This window comes from Tachypleus tridentatus, chromosome 5, assembly GCF_004210375.1.
Source record: "Tachypleus tridentatus isolate NWPU-2018 chromosome 5, ASM421037v1, whole genome shotgun sequence".
In the NCBI taxonomy this organism is placed as follows: Eukaryota; Metazoa; Arthropoda; class Merostomata; order Xiphosura; family Limulidae; genus Tachypleus; species Tachypleus tridentatus.
Window position 1 is genome coordinate 28,783,896 of NC_134829.1, and position 25,889 is coordinate 28,809,784.

The 25,889-nt window shown below is 36.9% G+C and overlaps 1 protein-coding gene across 1 annotated transcript in view; it reads left to right on the forward strand.

Annotated features, from left to right (window-relative positions):
* Window positions 1-1,078: 1,078 nt before the first annotated feature.
* Window positions 1,079-25,889, forward strand: part of LOC143250815 (aquaporin AQPAe.a-like) — a 39,577-nt gene continuing 14,766 nt past the window's right edge. Inside the window, exon 1 of the mRNA XM_076501862.1 lies at window positions 1,079-2,044. Coding sequence (XP_076357977.1) covers window positions 1,352-2,044 — 693 coding nt within the window. The 5' untranslated portion in view covers window positions 1,079-1,351. The remainder of the gene's footprint in view (window positions 2,045-25,889) is intronic.

The window sequence follows — 25,889 nt, forward strand, 5'->3', positions numbered from 1 at the left end:
AAAAACATGGTTAATTAATTTACTGCTAAACTTAACTACGTTTTTTGTTTGGTTGTTTTGAATTTAACGCTAGTCATTCCTAATTTAGCAGGGTAAGACCTAGTTATTACCACCCACTCTTGGGCTATTTTATCACCAACGAATATATTGGGATTAGCCATACCTTTATGATGCCACACGCCTGAAAGGGCGAGTATGTTTTGTGTGACCTGAATTCGAAGTCGATCGCTCTAACCACTTGCCTACACTGGGTCAATAATGTCTTTTCTTAAAATAACAACTTGAAACTAAAAACAAAATATTCACACAAATCTACTCGAGGATTATCTGTCAATAGCCGATAAACTACATATAAGGCAACTAGTTAACAGTACCCACTGCCAACATCTGAGTTACTACTGGTTGAGTGAATAGTGGAATTTGACCATTATTCCAATAGCATTATGGCCTGGCATGGCCAGGTGGTTAAGTTATAAGACTCTTAATCCGATGATCGGGTTCGAATCCTAGTCGTGCCAAACATGCTCGCCCTTTCAGCTGTGGGGACGTTATAATGTGACGGTCAATCCCACTATTCGTTGGTAAAAGAGTAGCCCAAGAGTTGGCGGTGGGTGGTGATGACTAGCTGCCTTCCCTCTAGTTTTACACTGCTAAATTAGGGACAGATAACGCAGATAGTCCTCGTGTAGCTTTGTACGAAATTAAAAAACAAACAAACATAGCAACTAATGTGGAATTGTTAAAAAGATTACAAAACAGGTGTGTTTAACCAATGTTGTTGCATGTTCGTCTGACAGAATATTGATATGAAGTTTATAACTATAAACAGAAGTTTATGTTTTTTTTCTCTCTGCAGAATATCCATGTGGTCTCTGTTCTTTGCTTTATTTTGTTTTTTCTGCACTAGAATACAGGAAAATATCTGTTTACATTCAAAAGTGTCTTGCTGCACCTCTGAGCCCGACTTAAATAAAGAGATCATCATGTAGTATGTTTAGCTTCCACACGGTGGCAGCACATTTCCAGAAGAAGCTAAGTACTATTATTTAAAACCGTGGCTCAGTATCGTCCAGTGTGTAGTTGATAGACTTCGCTGTTAAACCGTCAGTGAAGCGCTAATACTGTGTATATTATTCTCAGCCTCAGGCGAACAATACAAAAAAGTATGTACTTGGAGAGTGTTGTTTGTTGTTATCCTACTGTAGCTGTGAGAGTAAACAACTGAAAACTGAAGCAACGTCATACAAATGTTCACAATGACAACTAGCCCAAGAAAGGCTCTAAAGCAAACACATGTAATTATTTCAAAATTTTAATAAAACTTTCTAAATGTTAACTCAGTTTGTGAATAATGGCGCACCCGACGATTCCCAGCTTGGACTATGATCCCCAGACAGTAAGCCCAACACGGGTAGCGATGATGGGATCTATCATTAGCCCCAGCCAATCTACTGTGGAGGTCATGCGTCGTTACATTGAATCTCTTCCACAAGACATGACCTTTCGGGAGGAGATAACCAGTTCTCAGCTTTGGAAGTCCCTGAAAGGCGAGTTGTTGGGAACGTTATTGTTAACTGTGGTGGGATGTGGCGCTAGTCTGTCTGTCCAGCCAGATTCTGCAGCTGTGCAAGCTGTCACACTTAAAGTGTCTTTAGCATTCGGGCTGGTTATTGCTTCTCTTGTGCAGTGGACGGGACCTGTCAGCGGTGCCCATATGAATCCTTCTGTTTCCATAGCTTTGCTCGTGACCCGTCATATCAGCGTGCTGCGGGCCAGCCTCTACATTGTGGCTCAATGTGCCGGTGCTCTCGCTGGAGCCGCCGTATTGTACGGACTCACACCACTGGAGCAGCGAGATTCGGTAAGTCTTGGAGCCTGCGAGCCGTCGAAGCACCTCCACCCAAGTCAGGTTTTTGGGTTAGAGTTTTTGGGAACACTGTTGGTCGTTCTGACCATCCTATCAAACGCTGACCCAGCCAGGACGGACTCTGGTTCCAAGGCCTTGTCTGTAGGTTTTTCCTACACTGCTGCACATCTGTTAGCGGTAAGTATCTTTTAACTAACGCTTCTAGTTATTTTACTAACTGGACAAATTATATGTGCACAGAAGTGTTATATACAGGGGTTCTTCCACACAACCTTATAGAAACACGATCTTCTCAGTTTCAAGTTATACAAATACTTTTGTTTTAATCCATTTTGTAAAGAATTCAGAGTTCCTTGCAATGAATGCCACATCCTTCAAAACCACATTTTATAATTGGTTTGTTTTGAATTTCGCGCAAAGCTACATGAGGGCTATCTACGCTAGCCGTCTCTAATTTTGCAGTGTAAGACTAAAGGAAAGACAGTCATCACCACCCATCACCAACTCTTGGGCTACTCTTTTACCAACGAATAATGGGAGTGATCGTAAACTTATAACGCCCCCATGGCTGAAAGGGCGAGCATGTTTAGTGTGATGGGAATTCGAACCCGCAACCTTCGGATTACGAGTCGAGTGTCTTAACCATGCCGGGTCCCATGTACTACAATTCCTTACAATAATGTCGGCCAGGTTGTTGCGCGAAATTTAAAACAAATCAAAATCAAACTAACTCTTACCATCTCAAGAGCTCGTAAACTTGAGATTTGGAATTTTATAATTTTCGATTTTTTTTGTTCAGTTGATCTATGCCTTTAGTCTGAATATTTAACTTAAAATTAATCAAAGTTGTCATGTAACATTTTGGCCTTCATAGATAAACTGGAAAATACAAGTTGATCTTTATAGACACGCTGAAAAACATAAGATTATCTTATAGACAGACTAGAAAACATGAGTTGATCTTAATGGACAGGCTGGAAGTTACAAACTGATTTTTACAGACAGACTGGAAAAACAATCTGTTCTTTGTGGACAAGGAAGAAAACACCAAGTGATCTTTGTAGACAGACTGTAAAACATAAACTAATCTTTGTGGACAGGCTGCATGGTATAAAGTAATATTTAAATACAGTTCAGATAACACAAGCGATCCTTTAAAATATATAAAAATAAACGTCAGTATGTGTATGTATCTCTTACTTATACGTTTCCAAATTTCTTGATCAACCAATACCAAACTTGACAAGAAGATACAGGATGACATGGGAGGCTGGATCCCCATCTAATGATGTATATTCCTCAGCATTAGAATGAACTCATATTACCGCTATTGTTAGAATACCTTTATGTATTTTTAATGTTTATAATGTTAAAAAAAAACACTATTTCTTATTCATTTTTTACAAACAAGTTTTTCACCCTGTGAAGCAGACGGGTATTCCAGCTAGTAGTAAATAAACAACTATTTTGTCTAGAATACACAAGCTTATTAGAAAATATACGTCCTATGGTCTCACCAAACACAACCATAGCAAGAGGAAAACATATAATAAATTGTACAGATAGACATGATCTAGTGGCTAAGGTGCAGGTTCGTGGAATAGAACGCTTTAAGATTCGAATCCCCGATAGATCTTTGAATATCCTTCGCAATTTTATATAAACGTATTCTGTATATGGTGGGTGTTGTTGACTGGTTTCTCTTCCTATGATTGATTGGTTTGGTTTGTTTTGAATTTCGTGCAAAGCTACACGAGGGCTATCTGCGCTAGCCGTCTCTAATTTAGCAGTATAAGACTCGAGGGAGGGCAGCTAGTCATCGCCACCCACCGCCAACTCTTAGGCTACTCTTATACCAACGAATAGTGGGATTGCCTGCAACATTATAACGTCCATACGGCTGAAAGGGCAAGCATGTTTGGTGCGACGGGGATTCGAACCTACGACCCTCAGATTACAGGTCGCGTGCTTTAACCACTTGGCCATGCTGGGCCAGTTATGATTGAATATTGTGGTTTAGCTTGTGTGTTTCGTAAGGTTCCGTATAAATTGTAAACATCAAATACCAGGATATATTTGTAAGAAACGCAAAAACCTTTTTTTGCTATAGACTTATCTAGTAACACATAATAATTATCATTACTGAGTCTAACCCCATTCATAGAAGATCTGAGCAAATCACCAACAGAAGAAAATAGATTGCATAATTTGAAACATGAGTTCGTAACAGCTCCAAAAACGAAGACTAACTAATTAGTTGAAGAAAACTTGAAATGTTAGTTTACAGAAACTGATAATAAAACTTAAAGCGCAAAACTAGAAAAAGATGAGGATACGAAAGAAAAAGAATGTAAAAGTAAAAGTAAACCTAAACGACAAAACGTAAATTTAGTGGAAAGCCAAAGTTAGTAATATCATCAACATTAAATAAAAAGAAGTCTTTTTCACAGAACTGAAATTGTTTATGGATTCCTGTGGTAGTTATTGAGGTGGATTATGTTTTGGGATTTGCACATAAGTCTTTTTCATGTCCACCTCTAAATCTAAGACATGAACATTCTTGAGAAATCTCAAGGCTGCAGTGTCTTCACTTCTTCTTCTTCTTTTTTTTTTTTAGAATTTCAGCAATTTAAAAAATATTCCTTTGAACCTACAACAAATAATACACAAACCGAACTAAAAGAAGAACATTCAGAGACGGTTTTTCTGGTCTCATTTATTGGAAAGGAGTTATTTTTAGACGCGTGGATGTGGTGATATTTTAACCATTAGATGAACTTGTCAATTGGTGAAATAACTCAGCATATACACAGGAGTACAGAAATTCATTTTCCGCATTTAACATTGCAAAACTTTGTACAGTTTTTATGATGTTGATGAGGGCTCATGATACTCGATATGGAGACGTCATCCATCCACCGTTAGTGTCTTCCCTAGAATCATTAATGCCATGAGATGAGATGCAATTAGAAGTACATCGAAGGATGGAGGTGGTTCTTGAAGTTGTTTTGTCCTCTTTTAAACTCTTTGTTTGAAAAATCATAAGTAATCATGATAAAATGAAATACAGAAGATGAAAAAAATAACCACATTTTCAAACTTTGCTAGCTCGTCATCAATGTTCAGCGGGTGTCTTTTGGAAAACATTAAGCAACCTGAATCAAATGAATACATTACGTCATAGGGATAACTTGCCAATCTAAAAATATGTTCATCTATAAAATAAATATGTGCGTATGTTTAACATAGTTCTGTTTTGTTTGTTTGTAACTAAGTACAAAGTTACACAATGAGCTATCTGTTCTATGCCCACCACGAGTATCAAAACCCGATTTATAGCGATGTGAGTTTGCAGACATACCGCTGTGCCACTGGGGGCTTTTCTTGGTGAACAAAAGAGACAATGAAATTTACACTTCCGTTTTTCACAAGGGCACCCACTATAGCTACAAATGATACCACTGTATACAGCTGTCTTGTTTGGTTTAGATGTAGTTCTATACCAACCACTAAAAATTTTGAATATTTTAGATGTTTCAACAACATGTGACAGATGTAAATGATTCTAAAAGTATGGACTGCGTTCTAAATGTTATGAATATATAAAGGTGGAGAAAAAAAAACAGTAATGTATTCGTTACGAGTAAGGGAGAATTTTGTGTGTTTAAATACGTCTACTGTTTGATTCAAATAAATCTAAGATTTGTTTTTAAAACATGGTATTGTAAGTAAAATTATTATTAATTATTATTATTGTAAGTAAAATTATTATTAATTATTATTATTGTAAGTAAAATTATTATTAATTATTATTATTGTAAGTAAAATTATTATTAATAAAAAATATTCTTACAGAATGAATCTATTTGCAGGTGAGTATCTCGGAAATGAAAAGGTATTAAAAGATATCCCTTAACAGTAGGAGGTGTTGTGATATACACTGTTACAATATCTTGAGGAAATCAATGTCAATTTCAAGGTCATGTCTGTTTGAATATGGATCATTCACGAAAATCGTCAATTTCAAAGCCGTTATTAAAAACAAATCAAAAATTTAAAACCAAATATCTTTAAGATTACTCCGCAATAGTTGTTAATCTTATTGCTTTCAGTAAGTTTTCTGAGCCTGTGCCATTCTTCGTGCTGCCTCCCTCCCCTCAGAGACAAGAAGTATAATAAACAAAAGTTAAATTGCTCATTCACCTAAAAGACGCCTAATGCACACAATGGGCTAAAAGAACGGATCAGGGGCTCCTATGCTTCAGGCATATTCGTACCTAATTTGAATTGCGGAAAAGTATAACTAAAACCAGTCGGCAGCACCTAATGCTTTTACCAGCTCTCTCTGGCTTAATAGCTGGATTGACTATTACTTTTACAAGTCGCCTATAGCTGAAAATTAGTATCCAACCAGAAATCTTCGGATAATCATTGAATATTCCTTAAACTGAAAACTATTTCGCACTTTAAAAGTTACTTCGACTCGAGAGAGAGTGCGTGTTCTTAATCAAGAATATGTCGAACTACGAAATTCACTCAACAAATATTTTGACAAAAACAAACAAAATGAAATGTAATCAATCGAATATACGAATGCCAATTTCAGGAGTGATCAAATCTTAATGCCAGTGCCTTGCTCGTGTAACAAAATACCAAGACACTCTGAACGCGAATGCAGAAAAGCCATTCTATATTTGGTCCAGAAACAGAATATGTTTCTATATATGTAAAACGGCTGGTATGGATAGAGAAAACTCTATGTAGAGGAGCGAACAACGTTTTGACTTTCTTCGATCATTGTCATCGTCAGGTATACAGGTTTTTCTTTGTGAACCTGACGATGACCGATGAAGGTCGAAACGTTATTTGCTCCTCTACATAGAGTTTTCTCTACCCATACCAGCCGTTTTTACATATATATTTCTCTACAAGTGTGTTTTCTCGTCACCACGGAGAATGTGTTTATAAATACAGCATTAAAAAAAAATAATTACAGGGTCTGAAAAGCAAACACAAAGAATCAAACAATTTGATACATAAGGGTTTATGACCACTTGCTGATGTAGAATGCACAAGAGGTCTGCAGCATATTGAAAATATCTTCCTAACCATCAACCTTACAATGTACAAACATAACCTTTAATGATTACAAGCTACCATAATCACTCTTAATCATAAATTCTCCCACATTGGCTTTATGCGGGTTTGAGTTCTTTTTCAAATCATCACATAGTGACTGAAGTTAATTAACTCTGTAAATATTATATACGAATCACCATTACTGTTGTTGTTGTTTTGAAATAAGCATAAAGCTACACAATGGGCTATCTGTGCTCTGCCCACCACGGGTATATCACCATTACTGTAAGCCTAATTGTGTTTCTTTTTATGCTGATCCAAGCTATGTTGATGGTCATTGAATAAGCGAAAATAAAGCACATGGAGGAGTGTTGATTGACTGATTGATTATTTAGAATTAAGTACAAAGCTAGAAAATATTCTATCTGTACTTTGCCCACCATGACTATTGAAACCTGGTTTCTAGCAGTGCGAGACTGCAGACATGCTGCTGTGCCACTGGGAGGCCACAGGAAAGGGTACAGCGAATCAAAGAAATCATTAGGTCCATACGTCACAAAATATATTTTTAATTTTACATTAGTGAAAATAAAACAAATCTGTAATATAACATATAAGCTAAATAACAAAATAAAAAACAGTAATCGTATATGTTCATATTAGGTGTTTCCAACTGTAGTACCACAGTTTTACAAAATATGCTAATTTATCAATGTTTGAAATTTCAGCACCTGACTTTGTTTCTCTACCTAGCTTAAGAATTTACTTCTTCTGTTTTATTATTCACGATTCTCATCAAATATTATGAAAAGAAATTGAGTTATGTATTGTAAAATCCTGAATTAATGTTCAGGCATGCAGAAATATGTTTATTAACCTTATAGGTTTATTTTATCTTACAGTATTTCTTGGTGTTTATCTGAAGGCAAGTTAGTTAATACGCGTCATATTTTCCACAGATCTATCAAGGCTAACCATTACTAAATAACAATAATAAAAGTCAACTAGTACTATCCAACAAATATTTGAAAATGACATGTATGACATAAATCTCGGCCCGGTATGGCCAGGTGGGTAAGGCACTCGACTCGTAATCCGAGAGTTACGGGTTCGAATTCCCGTCATACCAAACATGCTCCTCATTTTAGCCGTGGTGGCGTTATAACGTGACGGTCAATCCTACTATTCATTGATAAAAGAGTAGCACAAGAGTTGGCGGTGGGTGGTGATGACTAACTGCCTTCCCTATAGCCTTACACTGCAAAATTAGGGACGTCTAGCGCAGATGGCTCTCGTGTAGCTTTGCGCGAATTTCAAAACAAACAAACAAACAAACAAACAAACAAAACCTAAATCCTTTATACAGGTAAAATTATCTAACCTATCCAAGTACGAAACCACCTGGTATTAAATTTTCAAAGGAAGTTATGCATTCTAATCTGTATTTCTAAAATGAAACTTGTATTAGTTTACTTGTATTTGCATATAATCACTTATGAGTGTTTGTTTATGTTTATTTATGTAAAATTGTATTATTTAATTTGTTTATAATGTTTAATTTTATGGATAATTATAATAACTATAGATGTTGTTTATAGATAAATAAGATAATGTCAGCTGACCTTCATGGTTAGTTGAATAATACTAGGTATTGGTTGGGTTTGTTTTGAATTTCGCGCAAAGCTACACGAGGGCTATCTGCACTAGCCGTCCCTAATTTAGCAGTGTGAGACTAGGGAGAAGGCAGCTAGTCATCACCACCCACTGCTAGCTCTTGGGTTACACTTTTACCAACGAATAGTAGGATTGACCGTCACGTTATAACGTCCCCATGACTGAAAGGGCGAGCATGTTTGGTGTGATAGGGATTCGAACTCGGGACCCTCAGATTACGAGTTGAGTGCCTTAATCACCTGATCATGTAAGGCCATTACTAGATATTATTTATAGATACAGTAGTCAACATTTATTAAGGTTAATATTTTATTTTGAGTGTATGTCAAACATCTACTACCTCCAATGAACATTTTAGGAAGAAAAACACCTGTATAAGACATTTTTACACTTTCAAAAATTTTGTATAACTTGGATAACAGAGACTGAGAAATTGACGCTCCCTATGGTATTGTGTTAACAAGAAAAAATTCAAAGTCAACAGTCAATGAAAGAAGCGTTCAATTCACAGTTAATATGATTTCAGTTGTATGTGTGACCACCTCGAACGTTAATGACGGCTGCACAATGCCTGCGCATAAACATGATCAGATTACCCAATTTTTGTTGCAGAATCTGTTCCCATTATTCAATAAGGGCAGCTTCTAGGTCCTGGAGCATTCTTGGTGGGGCTTGACGAGCTCGTAGCCTTGTCTGCAGGTGCTTCTACATGTGACATATTGGGTTGAGGTCAGGTCATCTAGATAGCCACTTTATCGTGGGTATTCTTTCAGCTTCCAGGAAGGCAGTCACTGTCCTTGTATGGTATGGACGCGAATTGTCATCCATAAGTAGGAAGTCTGTTCATGTTGCATCTGCATCTGGACGAACGATGGGTTCACGGACCTCATCACTGTATTTTAGTTCCGGTAAGACTTCCATTTCGGATGATTACAAGGTCGGTACGGCCTGCAATTGAAATTCCTTTCCACACCATGATCTAGCCTCCTGCAAAACGATCATGTCTGATGACATTTTGAGGTAAATTGCACTCACTAGGGCGTCTGCCAAGAAAGTCCATACAGTAGCGGGACTCACCAGTGAATAGTACGAGCCTCCATTATTAAGCAGTCCATCTCCTGTGTTCTCTAGCCTACTGTAGTAGTGCCCGCCTAAGCTTAAAAGAAGATGAACAACACAACGTCTAGCCCTCAAATGAGTTTCATGAATGCGTCTCTCTTTCTATGCAGGCATTCGGACTCCTGTGACATTTTGAAGAGAGTTATGAAGGTCAGCAGCTGGAGTAAAGCAGTTCATTCGAGCCTGGAGTTGTAAGTGTTTTTCTTCCTCCACCATACCTCCAAGTGACTCTTCCAAACCGCCTGAACCTGTTACAGGCTCTGAACACTACAAGATCAGCAGTAGCCCTGCATTGAGTCACGCCGCCCTGTAGCATTCTAACACCCCTGTTAAGTTCTGCTGGGGAAAGATGATACCTTTGACCTAAACGAGTCCGTTCCTGCATCGCATAATTTCAATCAGATCAATTTTAGCATGCTACGATCAGTGATCTCAAATTAAGGACATCACAGTTTCAGTATATAAACTTTCATTTTGGGTTATGGTCAGAAAACAAAGCCAGGATTCTGTCAAAGTCACACAGGCAGAAAGTTTGCACTTGGGAGATAATTTCCATATAATGGACGTAATAGTTATGTCTTTTTCAGAAATGACCTTTATTAACATTAGTGTACCTATTACGTAAAAACATTTTTCCAAGTGAACATTGACTAGTAGACAACCAGCACCAGGTAACGTTTTTAATATTTATGGATAATTTCTCAACACCAGTTAATGTTTGTGAATTGTTAAAAAATATTATGTGATATTTGTGTAATTCAGTTAAAGTTGATAATCTTTATGAATTGTGAGATAAAATTGGTGAGTTTTATTAATAGTTAGATGATAAATATGTCATTTTTTTGTAATTATGTCAGAAGGCAACATATATCACGATTGAATGTTCGTTAACCATAATACACTGTATTTTTCTTAATAAGATTATTTCACACACTAACGTGCCACTAAATACTGAAAACAACTCGTCTAAGTGAATGTGCTATTTTGAAAACGATATTTTAAAATAATATTTTGGTCGTATTTTAATTCTTCATGAAAATATTATCGAAAATTGAAAAGGTAAAAAAACAAAAACAAAGTTGAAATGTTGCTTTTGGCACGTAAATGTTTATGTTATTATTTCGTACTATTATGGCGTGAATTGCCTAAATATTTTTTAGGGTATGCGGATAATCTGTTTGTGAATTATCAAGGAATTAATAACAAAATGTGATCGTGTAAACTGCAGGATAACATATCGTTTGTTGATTGTTGAGGACTCGGTGCTCTTTATTTTCAGGTGAGAGGCGATAACTTTCCCTGCGCATAATGGTACGTCATCTGTGGTTGACAGTTTAATTAGGAACTGACATCACTGGAAAGAAAATACTCGTGTAAAACAAACTTTAATCGAGTATTAAGTAAAACTCAAGTGTGCCGTGAGCTAGTGGTCATGTACTAGGAAAAGAATGGTATTTTGGAGACGAGGGTGAAGTTGTTATTGTTGCTCTTGTGAAGATAAAATTATAGAACTTTGTTATGATCATCACTGGTCCGCGACACGACGGTTTGACAAACTCTAAATAGCTGCACTCCACTAACTCAGCAAAGTGTCCGTTGCATTCCCTTCTTCAAATAAATATAATAATTTTCGCAACTGCTAACAGGAAAATGAAAATTTTTTTTACCTGTTTTTAATATTTTTTGAAAAATACATAAATGCTTGTGAGGGGCTAAGTAAATGCTAAAGTAACAACAGCAAGGAAGCTTTAGAGCAAAGTACCCCCACCTAAGGGGACGTACTCCACAGTTTGGAAAATACTGGAGTACGGTTTGTTTGAAATTAAGCACAACGCAGCACAATGAGTTATGTGTATTCCGCTCACCATGGGTATCGAAACCCAGATTCTAGTGTTGTAAGAGAAACTTGTTCGATCATTCTGTAGACTAATTGGAATAAGATGTAAGAAACTACAGCACGTGCACAACACTCTCTAAAATCACGAAAAGTTCAGATACTTACGAAAGCCAGTGTTAAAATCAGGAATGTCCAGATGGTTAAGGCATTCGACTCGTAATCCGAGGGTCGCGGATTAGAATCCCCGTCAAATCAAACATGCTTGCTCCTTCAGCCGTGGGGTGTTATAATGTTTCAGTCAGTCCCACTATTAGTTGGTAAAAGAGTAGCCCAAAAGTTGGCGTGAGTGGTGATGACTAGCTGCATTCCCTCTGGTCTTACACTGTTAAATTAGAGACGGCTAGTGCAGATAGCCCTCGTGTATCTTTGCGCGAAATTCAAAACAAACCAAAAAAGCAGGATCTCAGATCATGTTTGAAAATGTTTTGTCGAGTGCATTCTAGAAACATGTAGTTTTCTATATTTTTCTGTTATCTAATAAAAAGATGTAACAAATTAACAACATTTTCAAAGGAAACAATTTTTTTTTGTCCACCCTCTGTCGTTCCATCTCTTTCCAGGGAGATTCGATCATGTTTAGCAGCACATTTTTATCTAAGGTTTGAAAGACACAAATATAAAGTTGGTAAAGAAAGGTGCGCTGGTCTTTTATATTTCCCAAACTCCAGTAGGGAATCACTCTGTAAACCTAATAATCACACCAATCCACAAAACTAGCATCAGAACAGAAAGAACCAACTGAGAACAAAAATATATATAATAAACAGTATATTTCTGTAATGTTTGAAGATTATTCAAACCTATCAAAAGTTTAAAATTGATCAAACGTCAGCAGGGTTTGAAGGTGGTGAAAACTAAAAAATATATTGAAAATTATCAAACATCAATAAAAGAAAGTAATCAAATCGAGATCAGGTATGAAGGTGTCAAACCTTATTAAGGTTAGAAAATATCAAACCTTGGTAAGGCTTTGAGGTGACCAAACACTAGCAAGACTTAGGTCAGGTTAGAAAATTATTATATCTTACTAAGGTTCTGAAGGTTATCAAACCTCTCTAAGGTTTGAAGGTTATTAAATGTGCAAACTTTCTTGAGCAGTTCAATCAATTATACTTGCCAGTATTTTCTACAATACGGCGGATGGCTGGTTGGTTATTAAGTCGCATTTTAACTAAACGTAGGTTTTGATAAATGAGCAATAAGTATAGTTAAACCTAAAACAAGCCAAAACTTTCACTCTGTCTAGAATATGGTCAAGCGTGTTAAGGCGTTCGACTCGTAATCCGAGGGTCGCGGGTTCGAATCCAGGTCGCACCAAAGATGCTCGCCCTTTCAGCCGTGGGGACATTATAATGTGACGGTCAATCCCACTATTCGTTGATAAAAGAGTAGCCCAAGAGTTGTCGGTGGGTGGTGATGACTAGCTACCTTCCCTCCAGTCTTACACTGCTAAATTAGGGACGGCTAGCGCAGATAGCTCTCGAATAGTTTTGCGCGAAATTCAAAACAAACAAACAAACTGTCTTGAATATCCCTAGTTTCAGAAATGCTGTCATGGTGTCTTAAAGCTTTTACAAAAAAAAAAAAAAAGATTATGGTTTTTCTTCTGGTTTCATATTTTCGTCCCGGATGCTGGTTAGTCTGATGAAAATATTTATTCGATAGTGAACTATTGATTTTACTCTGCTGGACTGTCCTACTTCTAAGTAAGCATATTTTGATGGTTTATTGTTTTTGTTTTGTTTTTGGAATTTCGCACAAAGCTACTCGAGGGCTATCTGTGCTAGCCGTCCCTAATTTAGCAGTGTAAGACTAGAGGGAAGGCAGCTAGTCATCACCACCCAACGCTATCTCTTAGGCTGCTTTTTTACCAACGAATAGTGGGATTGACTGTCACATTATAACGCCCCCACGGCTGAATTTTTTTTTTGATGGTTTAACACCAGCAAACTTGACCACGAAGAGGCTCACGTGCAAGGGGAAACTTCGACCAAAATGCGATGTCTAAAGGCAAATATGTGTTTGATGACATGAGCAATTTCCTAGTAGACACTTGAGCAGGAAGGAACTAAGGGGAATGAAAAGGGTTCGTGTTTGTCCTCACTATCAACTTGAATCTCTGTATTTACCGTGTATTTTTCGTATTTTTTGTCAAATACAATTTCCTAAGCAAAACATATTATGACAATTTCTCGAAAATGTACAGTACACATTGCACGGAATATATAAGAAATAAGCCTCCCAGAGACTTGGTAACTTTAGTTTCACTCTAAACACGCTTTGAAATTATAAACGTTTTGTAAAGCACTTTTAGCAGCTGTGAATCCCATACGTGTTTTGATTTGTCGAAGTGCTAAAAATGGCTAGCATCGTCCAGTTTCTGTTAGCGTTTGTTTCACAGACTTAATTATTTTATTGTAACATAGTTTTATATTTGGAGTTTTGCCATGACAACAAAAATGGAGCAGGACCAGGATTCATCTAAGGGAAATTTCTCAGTGAATAATCGATCCAAGATGAATGCGACATTGCGTAAACGAGTACTAAAAATAGGCTTAATGTTTTGCATGTCACTCTTTTAGTGCATTGGTGCTCTTTCATGGCAAATCTTTTCAAAATATTCCGTTTTTATCAAACTCAAGGTGATAAGGGAGGAGTATATTAAGCCTAACACATGTCTTACACTTTTATACGTATATATATATAGATGATGTACATACATAAAGCTGATTTCTGGTTTTTACTGCGGGATTATAAAAAAAAAAGTTTCCTTTGATAACGTTGTCAAATTTACAGTATAAAGGTTGTGAAAAAGATGACGTGGTTTCATATCCTTCAGCTCATTTTTGATAGTTAGAATAGAAACATTAGAAGCATCAAAATATGAACAAACAAATGTGTTTGTGGAAACCACGTGGTTATGAACACAAGGGCGTCATTTAGAGAACATACAGGGCCGGCTACACCCTGCAAGCTGAAAAAAGAACTCAAATGTCAATTTCAGTGAAATATTTCTAGTTAAGCCAGAATAAAACATACACCTAAATTACGTCATAGCGTAGAGCCTCCGGTTGAAATGTTCGGGGTCTCGCGCGAGAACGATCTTCTGTGCCTCCCTTTCAAGACTTTTGTGAAATGTCAAAAATCTCTCGAGACTGTACTGCACACATTGCAGGGAATGTTTATGAAATGACTTTCCATGAAAATTACACAAATTTTATGTTTGTGTGTGTGTGGAAAGTTACATTTCAGTAGAAAATGGATTCAGCTATTTCCAACTCATTATATTTTTCAGCTGAGCCTCTTAGAGATTTGGTAGCTTTAGTTTGACCTCAATCACGCTTGGAAATGGCAAACATTAGAAGCTCCAAAACAGGCCCGGCATAGCCAGGTGGTTAAGACGCTCGACTCGTAATCCGAGGTTCGTGGGTTCGAATCCCCGTCACACCAAACATGCTCGCCCTTTCAGCCGTGTAAGCGATATAACTTGACGGTCAATCTCACTCTTCGTTGGTAAAAAGAGTAGTCCAAGAGTTGCCGGTGGATGGTGATGACTAGCTTCCTTCACTTTAGTCTTACATGTTAAATTAGGGACGGCTAGCGAATAGCTCTCGCGTAGCTTTGCGCTAAATTTAAAACAAACCAAACCAAAGCTCCAAAATATGCACAAACAGGTGTGTTTGTCAGAATTATGTGTCTGTGAACAGAGGTGCGCCTGCTGGGGAGGGGCATGGGGTTTGACAGCAGAAAGATCCTCCTGGGTTCAATTTGTTCATTAGACGAAATTAATTTTGGTCTCCCACAGGATATGCCTATAATAATTAATGGAAACTGACACACTGTTACTTTCGTGTCGATCGATGTTCAACTGAAACATGTCATCGCCACCGCCCGAGTTTATCAAAGTCACAGATATACATAGTTCTGTACACGTTTCACGAGTCTAGGTCAGTATCTCTGACATCACGTAAGTTGAGTTATCCTAACTACAAAATTAGAAGGTTGTGGGACTCGGAGATAAATCAATAAAGAGAAAACCGGTATTAACGTAGTATCATGTCTGATAATGTCATTCTTAATTAAACCTCTAATTAACTCGTCACATTTGATGTATAGAAAGTATTTCCAATGTCTCAGCTAATCAATAATATTTAAATAAATGTATATATTAGAAGAACAATGAAATTTCTTATTTATTTAGGCTTCCAGCACGACCAGGTGGTTAGGGTGGTCGACTCGTAATCTGAGGATTGGGGGTTCGAATCCTCGTCAAACCAAACATACTCGTCTTTTTAGCCATGAGGCGTCACAATGTGACGGTCAGTCTCACTATTCGTTGGTAAAAGAGTAGCCCAAGTGTTGGCAGTGATGTGGTGACGAGTGTGTGTGTGTGTTTTATTATAGCAAAGCCACATGGGGCTATCTGCTGAGCCCACTGAGGGGAATCGAACCCCTGATTTTAGCATTGTAAATCCGTAGACATATCGCTGTATTTACGGGGAACATGTGTGGTGATGAATAACTGCCTTACCTCTAGTCTTACGGGCCTGGCATGGCCTAGCGCGTTAAGGCGTGCGCTTCCTAATCTGAGGGTCGCGGGTTCGCGCCCGAGTCGCGCCAAACATGCTCGCCCTCCCAGCCGTGGGGGCGTTATAATGTGACGGTCAATCCCACTATTCGTTGGTAAAAGAGTAGCCCTAGAGTTGGCGGTGGGTGGTGATGACTAGCTGCCTTCCCTCTAGTCTTACACTGCTAAATTAGGGACGGCTAGCACAGATAGCCCTCGAGCAGCTTTGTGCGAAATTCCAAAAACCAAACCAAACCATCTCGTCTTATACTGCTAAATTAGGGACGATTAATGCAGTTAGGCCTCGTGTAGTTCTGCGCGATATTCAAAACAAAACAAATTTTCTGGATTCGTGTAGTCTGCATTACATATTTAGAAAACAATAAATGTAAAAGTTTAAATCTGGAAAGTATCTCTAAGTATTCAGATTATTTTATTTAACAATTTTAATTGTAACTGATATAAAAGGAAACGAGGAAAAGAAGTTAAAAAATCCTGTTTTTTTTTCTTTTATGATAACATGAAACTACTACTGATAACTATTTTATGATAACATGAAACTATAGTTTTTAATATATCACAAATGATATGTTAAGTTACATAGTATTTTATTATTAGTTGAAAGTCTTACAAACGTAAAAACAGGAAGGTTTATTTCAACTTCAAGGTTACTTTTATTTCTAAATATTGGACTGCTTGTCTTACTTAACATAATTTACCATTATTTTGTAATATTATTTCAGTGGAGGTCGGGTGTCTTAAAATCGCACAAATATAGAGTGGTTTATTTCTATTCTAAAGATTTTTTCTATCTAAAGATTGGTGGTGACTCCTAATAATTCGACATCTGCGTTTGAACCATGTCTGATAGATGAATTGTTTGCTTATTTAAAATTAATTACAAAGCTACACAATGAGTTATCTCTGCTCTACCCACCATGGTCATAGAAATCCGGTTTCTAGCAGTGTGATTCCGCAGACTTTTCGCTGTGCCACTGTGGGTAGTTGTAGGGATCTGAGAGATAGAAAATACCCGACGCTTTTTGTTGGACCTACGACCACAGACATTTTTCATTAAAACTTAATGGTAACTGGTAATGGACAAATATCTTCATGTCTTTTTTTTTTTTTTTAAGTACCATTGTGAACGCTTTAGCTTTGATATATATATTTATGTATATATGTATAGCTGTAAACCGTCAGGATTACAGCTACCATATTTCAGAAGGTATTTATCTCTACGCTTAACATTTCCTTGTATTAACATAACGACCTAACCGTTCCAAAACAACACTAGTTCTCGTTTCATTTAATGAGAAAACATTTCTCTTGTTTGCAAACTCATAACTTTTTTCCACAATAATGAAGGAACTCAAGCGGCAGAAAGTGAATTAAACTAGCGGCCTACAGGCTGTGTCCTACCCGATGACAAACGAAATTATCTGCCTTACTACACACTGATTACGATTCACGTATCACCGTGAAACCATACGGCCTCACGATAACTGAGTTATCATGTTCCTCGCACTTATTATAAAGTCCATGTTGAAGTTTATGCGTTAAAAATATTACCCACATACGATTTTAAAAGGAAAATTCCATTTCAACAATTACGGCCATTCAAACTGGCCTGGAATGGCCAAATGGTTAAGGCACTCGACTTGTAATTCGAGGGTCGTGGGTTCGAATCTCCGTCACAACAAACATGCACGCCATTTCAGCCGTGGGTGCGTTATAATGTGACGGTTAATCTCACTATTCGTTGGTAAAACAGTAGCCCAAGAGATGGCGGTGGGTGGTGATGACTAGTTGCCTTCCCTCTGGTCTTACACTACTAAATTAGGGACGGATAGTACAGATAGCCCTCGTGTAGCTTTGCGCGAAATTAAAACTTTCAAAAAACACAAAAATTAAAACACAAAATTTCACAGCAAATCGTTGCTTCTTCAGGTCATTCATTCTGAAATCCGCCAAACGAAAAAATCGCACTTCACTTAAAACCGCGTAGCTAATACACAAATGAAGATATCTGCAATCGGAAAATGGCGTGGTAATCAGCTGATCTGTGCAAACCTAGCGACACCAAGCGGATTCCCCTGGAACCAACTGGAGCCTCGCAATTCAAACAGTCCGCGTATTTTTTAAACAGACCTCGTATACTGGCTGCACTATAACTACATAGGGTCTCAGAAAGAAGACGAAATGAAAAACAATACACACATCTAGTAAACAGTTTTACTGCCATTCAGAAAGCCAACAGTGTATGTTGAACAGGGGAAAAAAGTAAAATAACAACAACAGAAATCATCACGTGACTTTTGGGATAAAAAGAGCTTAATTTTTCAATTTCATGCGTGCGCATGCGTGCGTGTCAGACGCTCTTTTTGTTGTATTTTAATGCAGTAACGACACATACACCTCCCACAACGCCATGAATGATATGGTAATGAAAACTATCAAACAAATCCTTTTTCCAGGACCAATCTCGTTGTTTCATTGATTAATTTTGTTTGTTTGTTTGTTCATTTTTCTATGTATCGCATTACAATATATATATGTGTATATACTAGCTGGTCAAAAGTTTAAGACCATACTGAGACGAAGCGTTAATCGGTAAACACGTAACGAAATTTACTCATTTGTGTTCAAGCATTAGCGTTGTCAACATCTTCCACTGACATCTCCTGTGTTACGTTGGATAAAAACATGAAAAAGGCTAAAAAGTTAACAGAGTTTGAATGTGGTAGAATTGTCGAGCTGCAAAGCAAGGCCTCTCTCAACGTGCTATCACTGGTGAGATTGGGCATAGTAAAACTGCTGTTGCAAATTACTTAAAAGATCCTGAGGGATACGGAACGAGAATTGCAAGCGGTCAGACCAAGAAAATTTTGCCGGCGTTGAGCAGGAGGATTCGACGTGTTGTCCGGCAAGACACCAACCAATCGTCGAGCCAGATTAAGGCCCTTTCGAACGCAGAATGCAGCTCAGGAACAAATAAGACGGCATCTACAAGAGAAAGGCTTTAAAAACCGTAAATGTCTTCAAAGGCCACGTCTCCTTCCACACCACGAAACAGCTCGGTTAAACTTTGCTGAAATGCACAAAACATGGGACGTTGAAAATTGGACGAAGGTTTTGTTCTCTTATGAGAGAAAATTTAACCTGGATGGTCCAGATGGCTTCCAACGTTACTGGCACGATAAGGATATCCCACCGGAGACATTTACTACACGACACAGTAGAGCAGACTCCATCATGATCTGGGGTGCTTTTTCCTTCCATGGAACAATGGAGCTTCAGGTTATATAGGGGCGTCAAACAGCAGCTGGATACATTGGCATGTTGGAGAGAGCATCCTTATTCACTGAAAGTCCTCGCTTGTGTGGAAATGACTAGATCTTTCAGCAGGTCAACGCTGTAATCCACAATGCCCGCAAGACTAAGGACTTTTCATAGCGAATAACGTGATTCTTTTGGACCATCCAGCGTGTTCGCCCGAACTGAACCCCATTGAAAATGTTTGGGGGTGGATGGCAAGGAAATGGACGTCAATTCCAAACAGTACATGATCTTCGTAAAGCCATCTTCACCACTTGGAATGACATTCCAGCCAGCCTTCTGCAAACGCTTATGTCGACCATGCCAAAGCAAACGTTTGCAGTTATTCGCAATGACAGCCGTGCAACTCACTACTGAGACCTCTTGTTGGGTATTTCCTAACCTATTTAGGATTTCTTTTTGGTATGGTCTTAAACGTTTGACCAGCTAGTATTTAGGCTAATTTCATATTGTGTTCACATTTTCCCTATTAAATGCTAAAAAACGTTTATTTTTATTTTCCCTTTTCTTATTTTCATCTTTCGAAGCTCTACTCAAGTAAGTGGTTGAGTCTAACAACGCAAAATGCATATTTTTTCTTTATGTTCATTGGCCTTAAGATTATGGCCAGCATTGTACGTAATGAGTGTACAGCTAGATATGAACTGTCGTAGAACCATCCTGAAAACCGAACTGATAGACTGGAAGAGAGACGATAAACAGCACCTACCACTTTACTCTTGGGCCTCTATCGTCTGATAGAATAATGGTATTTGACTGTTAAAACTAATCCAATGTCTCCCAGTGGCACAACGGCACGTCTGCGGATTCACAACCCTCGAAACCAGGTTTCGATACCTGTGGTGGGCAGAGTACAGATAGCCCATCGTGTATCCTTGTGCTTAATTCCAAACAAACAAATGAATCCAAAGTCCCAAAGGTGCAGATCGCGTTTTTATTGCAAGAGAACGTACTCCTTCAATCTTTCAATCTCCATACGAACGGTTAAGCCACACTCAGCATTTTTTGATGTGATATTTTATCTTATAGGAATATTGCAGTAAAATGTCATATAGAACGCCATTCTTCTGGACGTTATTGTTGTTTGAAACACTATGCAACCTCATTCCATTTGCCATGATAGCAGAGCGCCCCAATGATACAACAATATGTGTGTGGACTTACAATTATAGAAACCGGGTTTCGATACCTGTATTTGGCAGAGTACAGACACCCATTACGTAGCTTTGTGTTTAATTTCAAACAAATATATACCAGATCGTCAGTTTGGAATTTCAGTCCCTTGATAATAATGTAAAATCAAAAATAAACAAGCACTGTTACAAAAACATCACCAAAATGACATATGCTAGATTTGTAGTAATCTGCAACTCATACTGCCGGAATGACTCGTAAAATAAATCATTATTTTCTTCTAAAGTTTACGTCCACCCATTTTACCTCTTTTATGAAAGTCCAATATTGCGCAAAACTATTAAGAAACAGTAAAAAATTAGGTTTATAAACAATGGAAGATAAATCACAGGCGAAACATCAACATTTTATTAATATTCATATTTAGTACGACATAAACTCAGTGGAAGCGCTTGAGATCAGCAAACAGTTAACATTTTGTATCTCCTCCTTTTACTTTAATAGCTGCAGAGAGTCTTTCATGCATTGCTGCAACATGTGTAACCAAAGTGTTCTTTGGGATTTTACTCCAAGTGTCTATAATACACTCCCATAAAAATATATCTCAGGACGGCCGGTAAGGGTATTAATACTTTTACCAAAATAACAGAGGACAACGTTTCGACCTTCTTAGATCATCTTGGTTAACCTGAAGATGACCTAAGAAGGTCGAAACATTGTCCTCTGCTTTATTTTGGTAAAAGTATCAACGTCCATACCAGCCTTCCTGAGATACATTTTTACTTCAAGTGGGTTTCTCTTTATCACGAACACTTTTCTATCATTTGTTACATGGTCGTTTATCTCATGCTTGAGACCAGTGATAGTCTTCCTTCTGTTCCGAAGACTGTATAAGACTATTTTAAAGTTTATATGTATCGATCTAGGGTGTACTTGACAGTGTTAAAGGAGCATTTCAAGTCTGCAGCAATTTGTCAGAGCCAAACCAGTAACATATAAAGTTTTTATGCAAATTTTTTGCTCTACTGACAATTATCTACGTTTTTTGTTTTTAGAGTGTGGCATGACAACAAAACTGTTTTTATCAAGGTTGACTTGTAGAATTATATTAAACTGATTTCTTCTAACATACACCGGTACCATATGAGTGTCATGACATTTATTTCAGACCCTAAATTTCAATAGTATGTTCATTCAAGCAGAACCTTTATGGCATCCTCTTGGTACAAATATATGGTAATTCTAAAGAATAATAAATATTCTTACCCTGGTTCATTCAGTTGTCAATAGGGATTGGTGAAGTAATACCATAGTGTTGAGATTTACATTCTGTAATGGCATGGAAGAATTAGTCCCATAAAATGTAAAGAATGACAAATTATTGGCTTCTTGTAACACTTTGGCACAGTGCTGTATAAGTGTTAAAATAACACAAAAAACAACAATAACCCTACTTCAACATATATTCGGCAAACGTAAACAAGTCAATTTGATGAAAACTTGAAAGGTTGCGTTTTTTCAAAGATGAAACAGATATTTGCTTTTTTATCCCAATCGATCGCCCTCTAGTAACAAGGTTAAATATGATTTGTTTCTGACACAACCATTACTTTTTATTATGGGTGATAAGAAAGAAAAAAAAATAGAATTGATAAACTCGCTCCGCTATTCAGTCTGTAAAGAGTAGCCTCAAAATTAGTGGTGGGTGGTGTTGACAAGCTTCGTTGTTTCTGGTCTATCTCTCAAAATTAGGGATAGTTAGCGTACATAGCCATCGTGTAGATTTGTACAAATACAACAAAACAAACTATTGTTTTATACTGGTTATACTTTACATAAAAGACGCTATAGATAGTGACGTTATTTAGGCTTATCTTGTACTCAAAACTAAATATTCCAGTTATTTAGAGCATTGTTCAGTAATGATATGATATAAACTTAAGTTAAACTTAAGAAATATATTTCTTTCGTTTGCAACATAAAACTATTTTACTTCATAAGTCCACTTTCCAATGATTAGTCGGTTATAAGGATTAGCACTTATGACGCTAAAATTCGAAAGTCAATCCTTACAGTGAGCACAGAGAAAAACAAACTTTACAACTTGAAATTCAAATGCTACATAATAACCGAAAAAAAGTTACAAATACATTAAGTTAAATTATATATGTAAAAATGTTTGATATGGATAGAGAAATTACTATGTCGAGGAGCAAACAATGTTTCGACCTTCTCGGTCATCGTCAGGTTTATAACATAACCATAGAAAACACCCAAATGCTAAATAAAGAAACAAACATAAACAAACGCAAAATTAAAGAAGCTTTAATTATGCAACAACTCAAGCCCAAAATAAACCAATACAAAGAAACACCTTTATACCTATATTAATAAATATAACCCAACATCTAAGCACGCCCTTTACATTCCGACACTCAATTAAACAACCGCCTCCAAACATGTGGTGAGTTATCGGTCCTTCTCTTTGTGAACCTGTTGATGACCGAAGAAAGTTGAAACGTTGTTTGCTCCTCTACATAAAGCTTTCTCTACCCATGTCAACCGTTTTTACATATATATTTTTCTCTACAAGTGGGTTTTTTTGTCATCACGGATTATTAAGTTAAATTATTAATGAACGTTTCATATCAACATTAAGGGGGCCCAGCAAAGCCAGGTGGTTGAGACACTCGACTAGTAGTCTGAGGGTCGCGGGTTAGAATTCCTGTCACACAAAACATGCTCGCCCTTTCAGCCGTGAGGGAGTTGTAATGTGACGGTCAATCCCACTATTCGTTGATAAACGAGTAGCCCAAAAGTTGGCGGTGGGTGGTGATGACTATCTGCTTTCCCTCTAGTCTTACACTGCTAAAGTAGTGAGTGCTAACACAGATATCCCTCGATATTTATGCGAAATTCAAAACAAATAAAATCAACATTGATTTTTAATCCTTTTATTTAGATGAAAATTCTTCCAGAGACTTAATAGCTAAAAAAATAGACAAAATTTTATTTGTTTGTTATAAAGCGTAAACCTACATAATGGGTTACCTATGTTGTGTTCTTCATAAATATCGAACTCGGTATTTAGCGTTTAAGCCTTCAGACTTACCGCTGAGCCACTGGAAGTCTCGCAAAGGATAAATTCTTCCGATAAACATTCTATTATTAAACTGACATATATTTTCGTCAGACTTGGTATTTTAAATTAGCTTCATAAACTCAGATTTGCTCAAGACTTACGACTGATATTAACTGCAGCACTGGACTTAAACCTTTGTGCATTTTTAAATTCTAGTTCATTTAACTGATATCATAAAATTAACATTTAGTTCTACCAGACTTGATATCGCAAAACTGATATTAACTTTTCTCAATCTTGACATCTCAGGATTGACATCCTTATCTGTTTAGTTTGATAACTTAAGTAATATTTTAAATTACGCAAAAATTCAATAGTTTTTATCATTACAGGAAAATTACTAAGAAACTTGTCATGTTACAGATATTAAACAGTCTAGTGTTTTCTAGGCTTGTCACGAGAACGACAAAGTTTCTGTGTAGTTAAACTGTCAACTTCAACAACTGAAAACTATAACATTTTCTTAATTATCATATATATGAAATATACTCCGTTTTGCATAATTATGGCCTGGGATAATGTGTTTCTAACTTTTTATGTACTTTCATAAATCATTTATTTAACTTATTCTCGAATAAGAACTAAATACGTTAACCAAAGGCCACTAAAGTTTTTTATATGCATGCTATTAACTTAATTTATCTTTATCTCTCGCTCATAAGAAATAATCTAAAACTGAAAAGCACGGAAAAAAAAACACGTTCGAAACGGAAAACAAACTACAAGTAGTTTGAGAGAAAAAAAAATCGCAAATTCTCTCTAGCAAAAAAAACAATAACCAAACGACACACAAATCGCATATCAGCGTTTAGTGATGTTTGTATTGGTTGGCTGATCAACTGCATGGTTAAAAGGTATGGGAGATGATCTAGTGGTTAGCGTTTCACAGTTCGGATTGACAGATCCCAAATTCGCAACGTAATGTTACATATTTTCAGCTGTGCATGCGTTATAAAAGAGACAGTGACCAGTTGAAAGCCATTGTCGAAGAGGGTTCTGCTGATTGGCTATCTTCCTCCTGATTAATAAAACAAGTGCATGTAATAAGTCTTGAACGACAACAACTGCACCTAAGTTGTCGTTTGGGTTTAAAATCCCAGTTTCATTCCTTCTTGGAAATTACAATGAAAATGTGTGGTTGAAAAAGAATTAATTACGTGAAACCGAAAGCTATCTAGCATTCAATAACCTTAATATTTTTTAATGAATGTTTCTACTCGATGAAAGAGGTTATATTCTAAAGCTACTTGTCACAAACAGGCCTTTCTTTTGGAGTACTCTAAACTACATGTATTTTCATTCTGACTTTTATTTTTAAAAAAGGGAAGGAAAAACGTAATTTCATCCAATAAGGAGATACGTTTAAAACATGCGCATTATGGTACACTGCATGCAGTATATTTTTGTGTTCTAAACACGCGCATTAAGGTACACTGCAGTATATTTTATATTTATAAACAGTTTACTTGTGTAATATATTTATCGATACAGACTAGCTTCTTAGAGAAGCTGTGAGAGATTTTTTTTTGAACAGCTCAGTAAACATTATTAATGACAGAGATATGAATTCTCTCCGATTAAGTTGTAAATCATTCAGAAAGATTGAAGACCGCACGATATCCGCCACCACGACTTTCACTTCAGGAAACTGCTTCATCAGTCTCAAGTTTTCGGTAACTCACAAGTTAACGACAAGTTTGTATCCAGTTCACTACTGGTGCAGGTCCACATATTTAGTTACGTTATTGTTTTGCATGTTATAACACTCGCAGTGAATAACTGGGAAAAAAAAAAAGAGTGAAGTCACTCATTTTCTATAATAAAAGAAGCACAGAAGACTCTAGCAAAAATTAATGGGTTAATTATACCGTTTACAGTATTTTTGTTTCAATTTGTTTATATAACTTCCATGTTATTAGAGACCCTATAAACAACAACGTCATGGCCAAACAAGCAACTTGATGCGTGAATAGTTACGAAAAATGTGTTTAACAATCCGATGGGGTGATATATGCCGGTAATTCTAGGGTTAAATGATTTACACGAAACTTAACATACATGATAATAAATT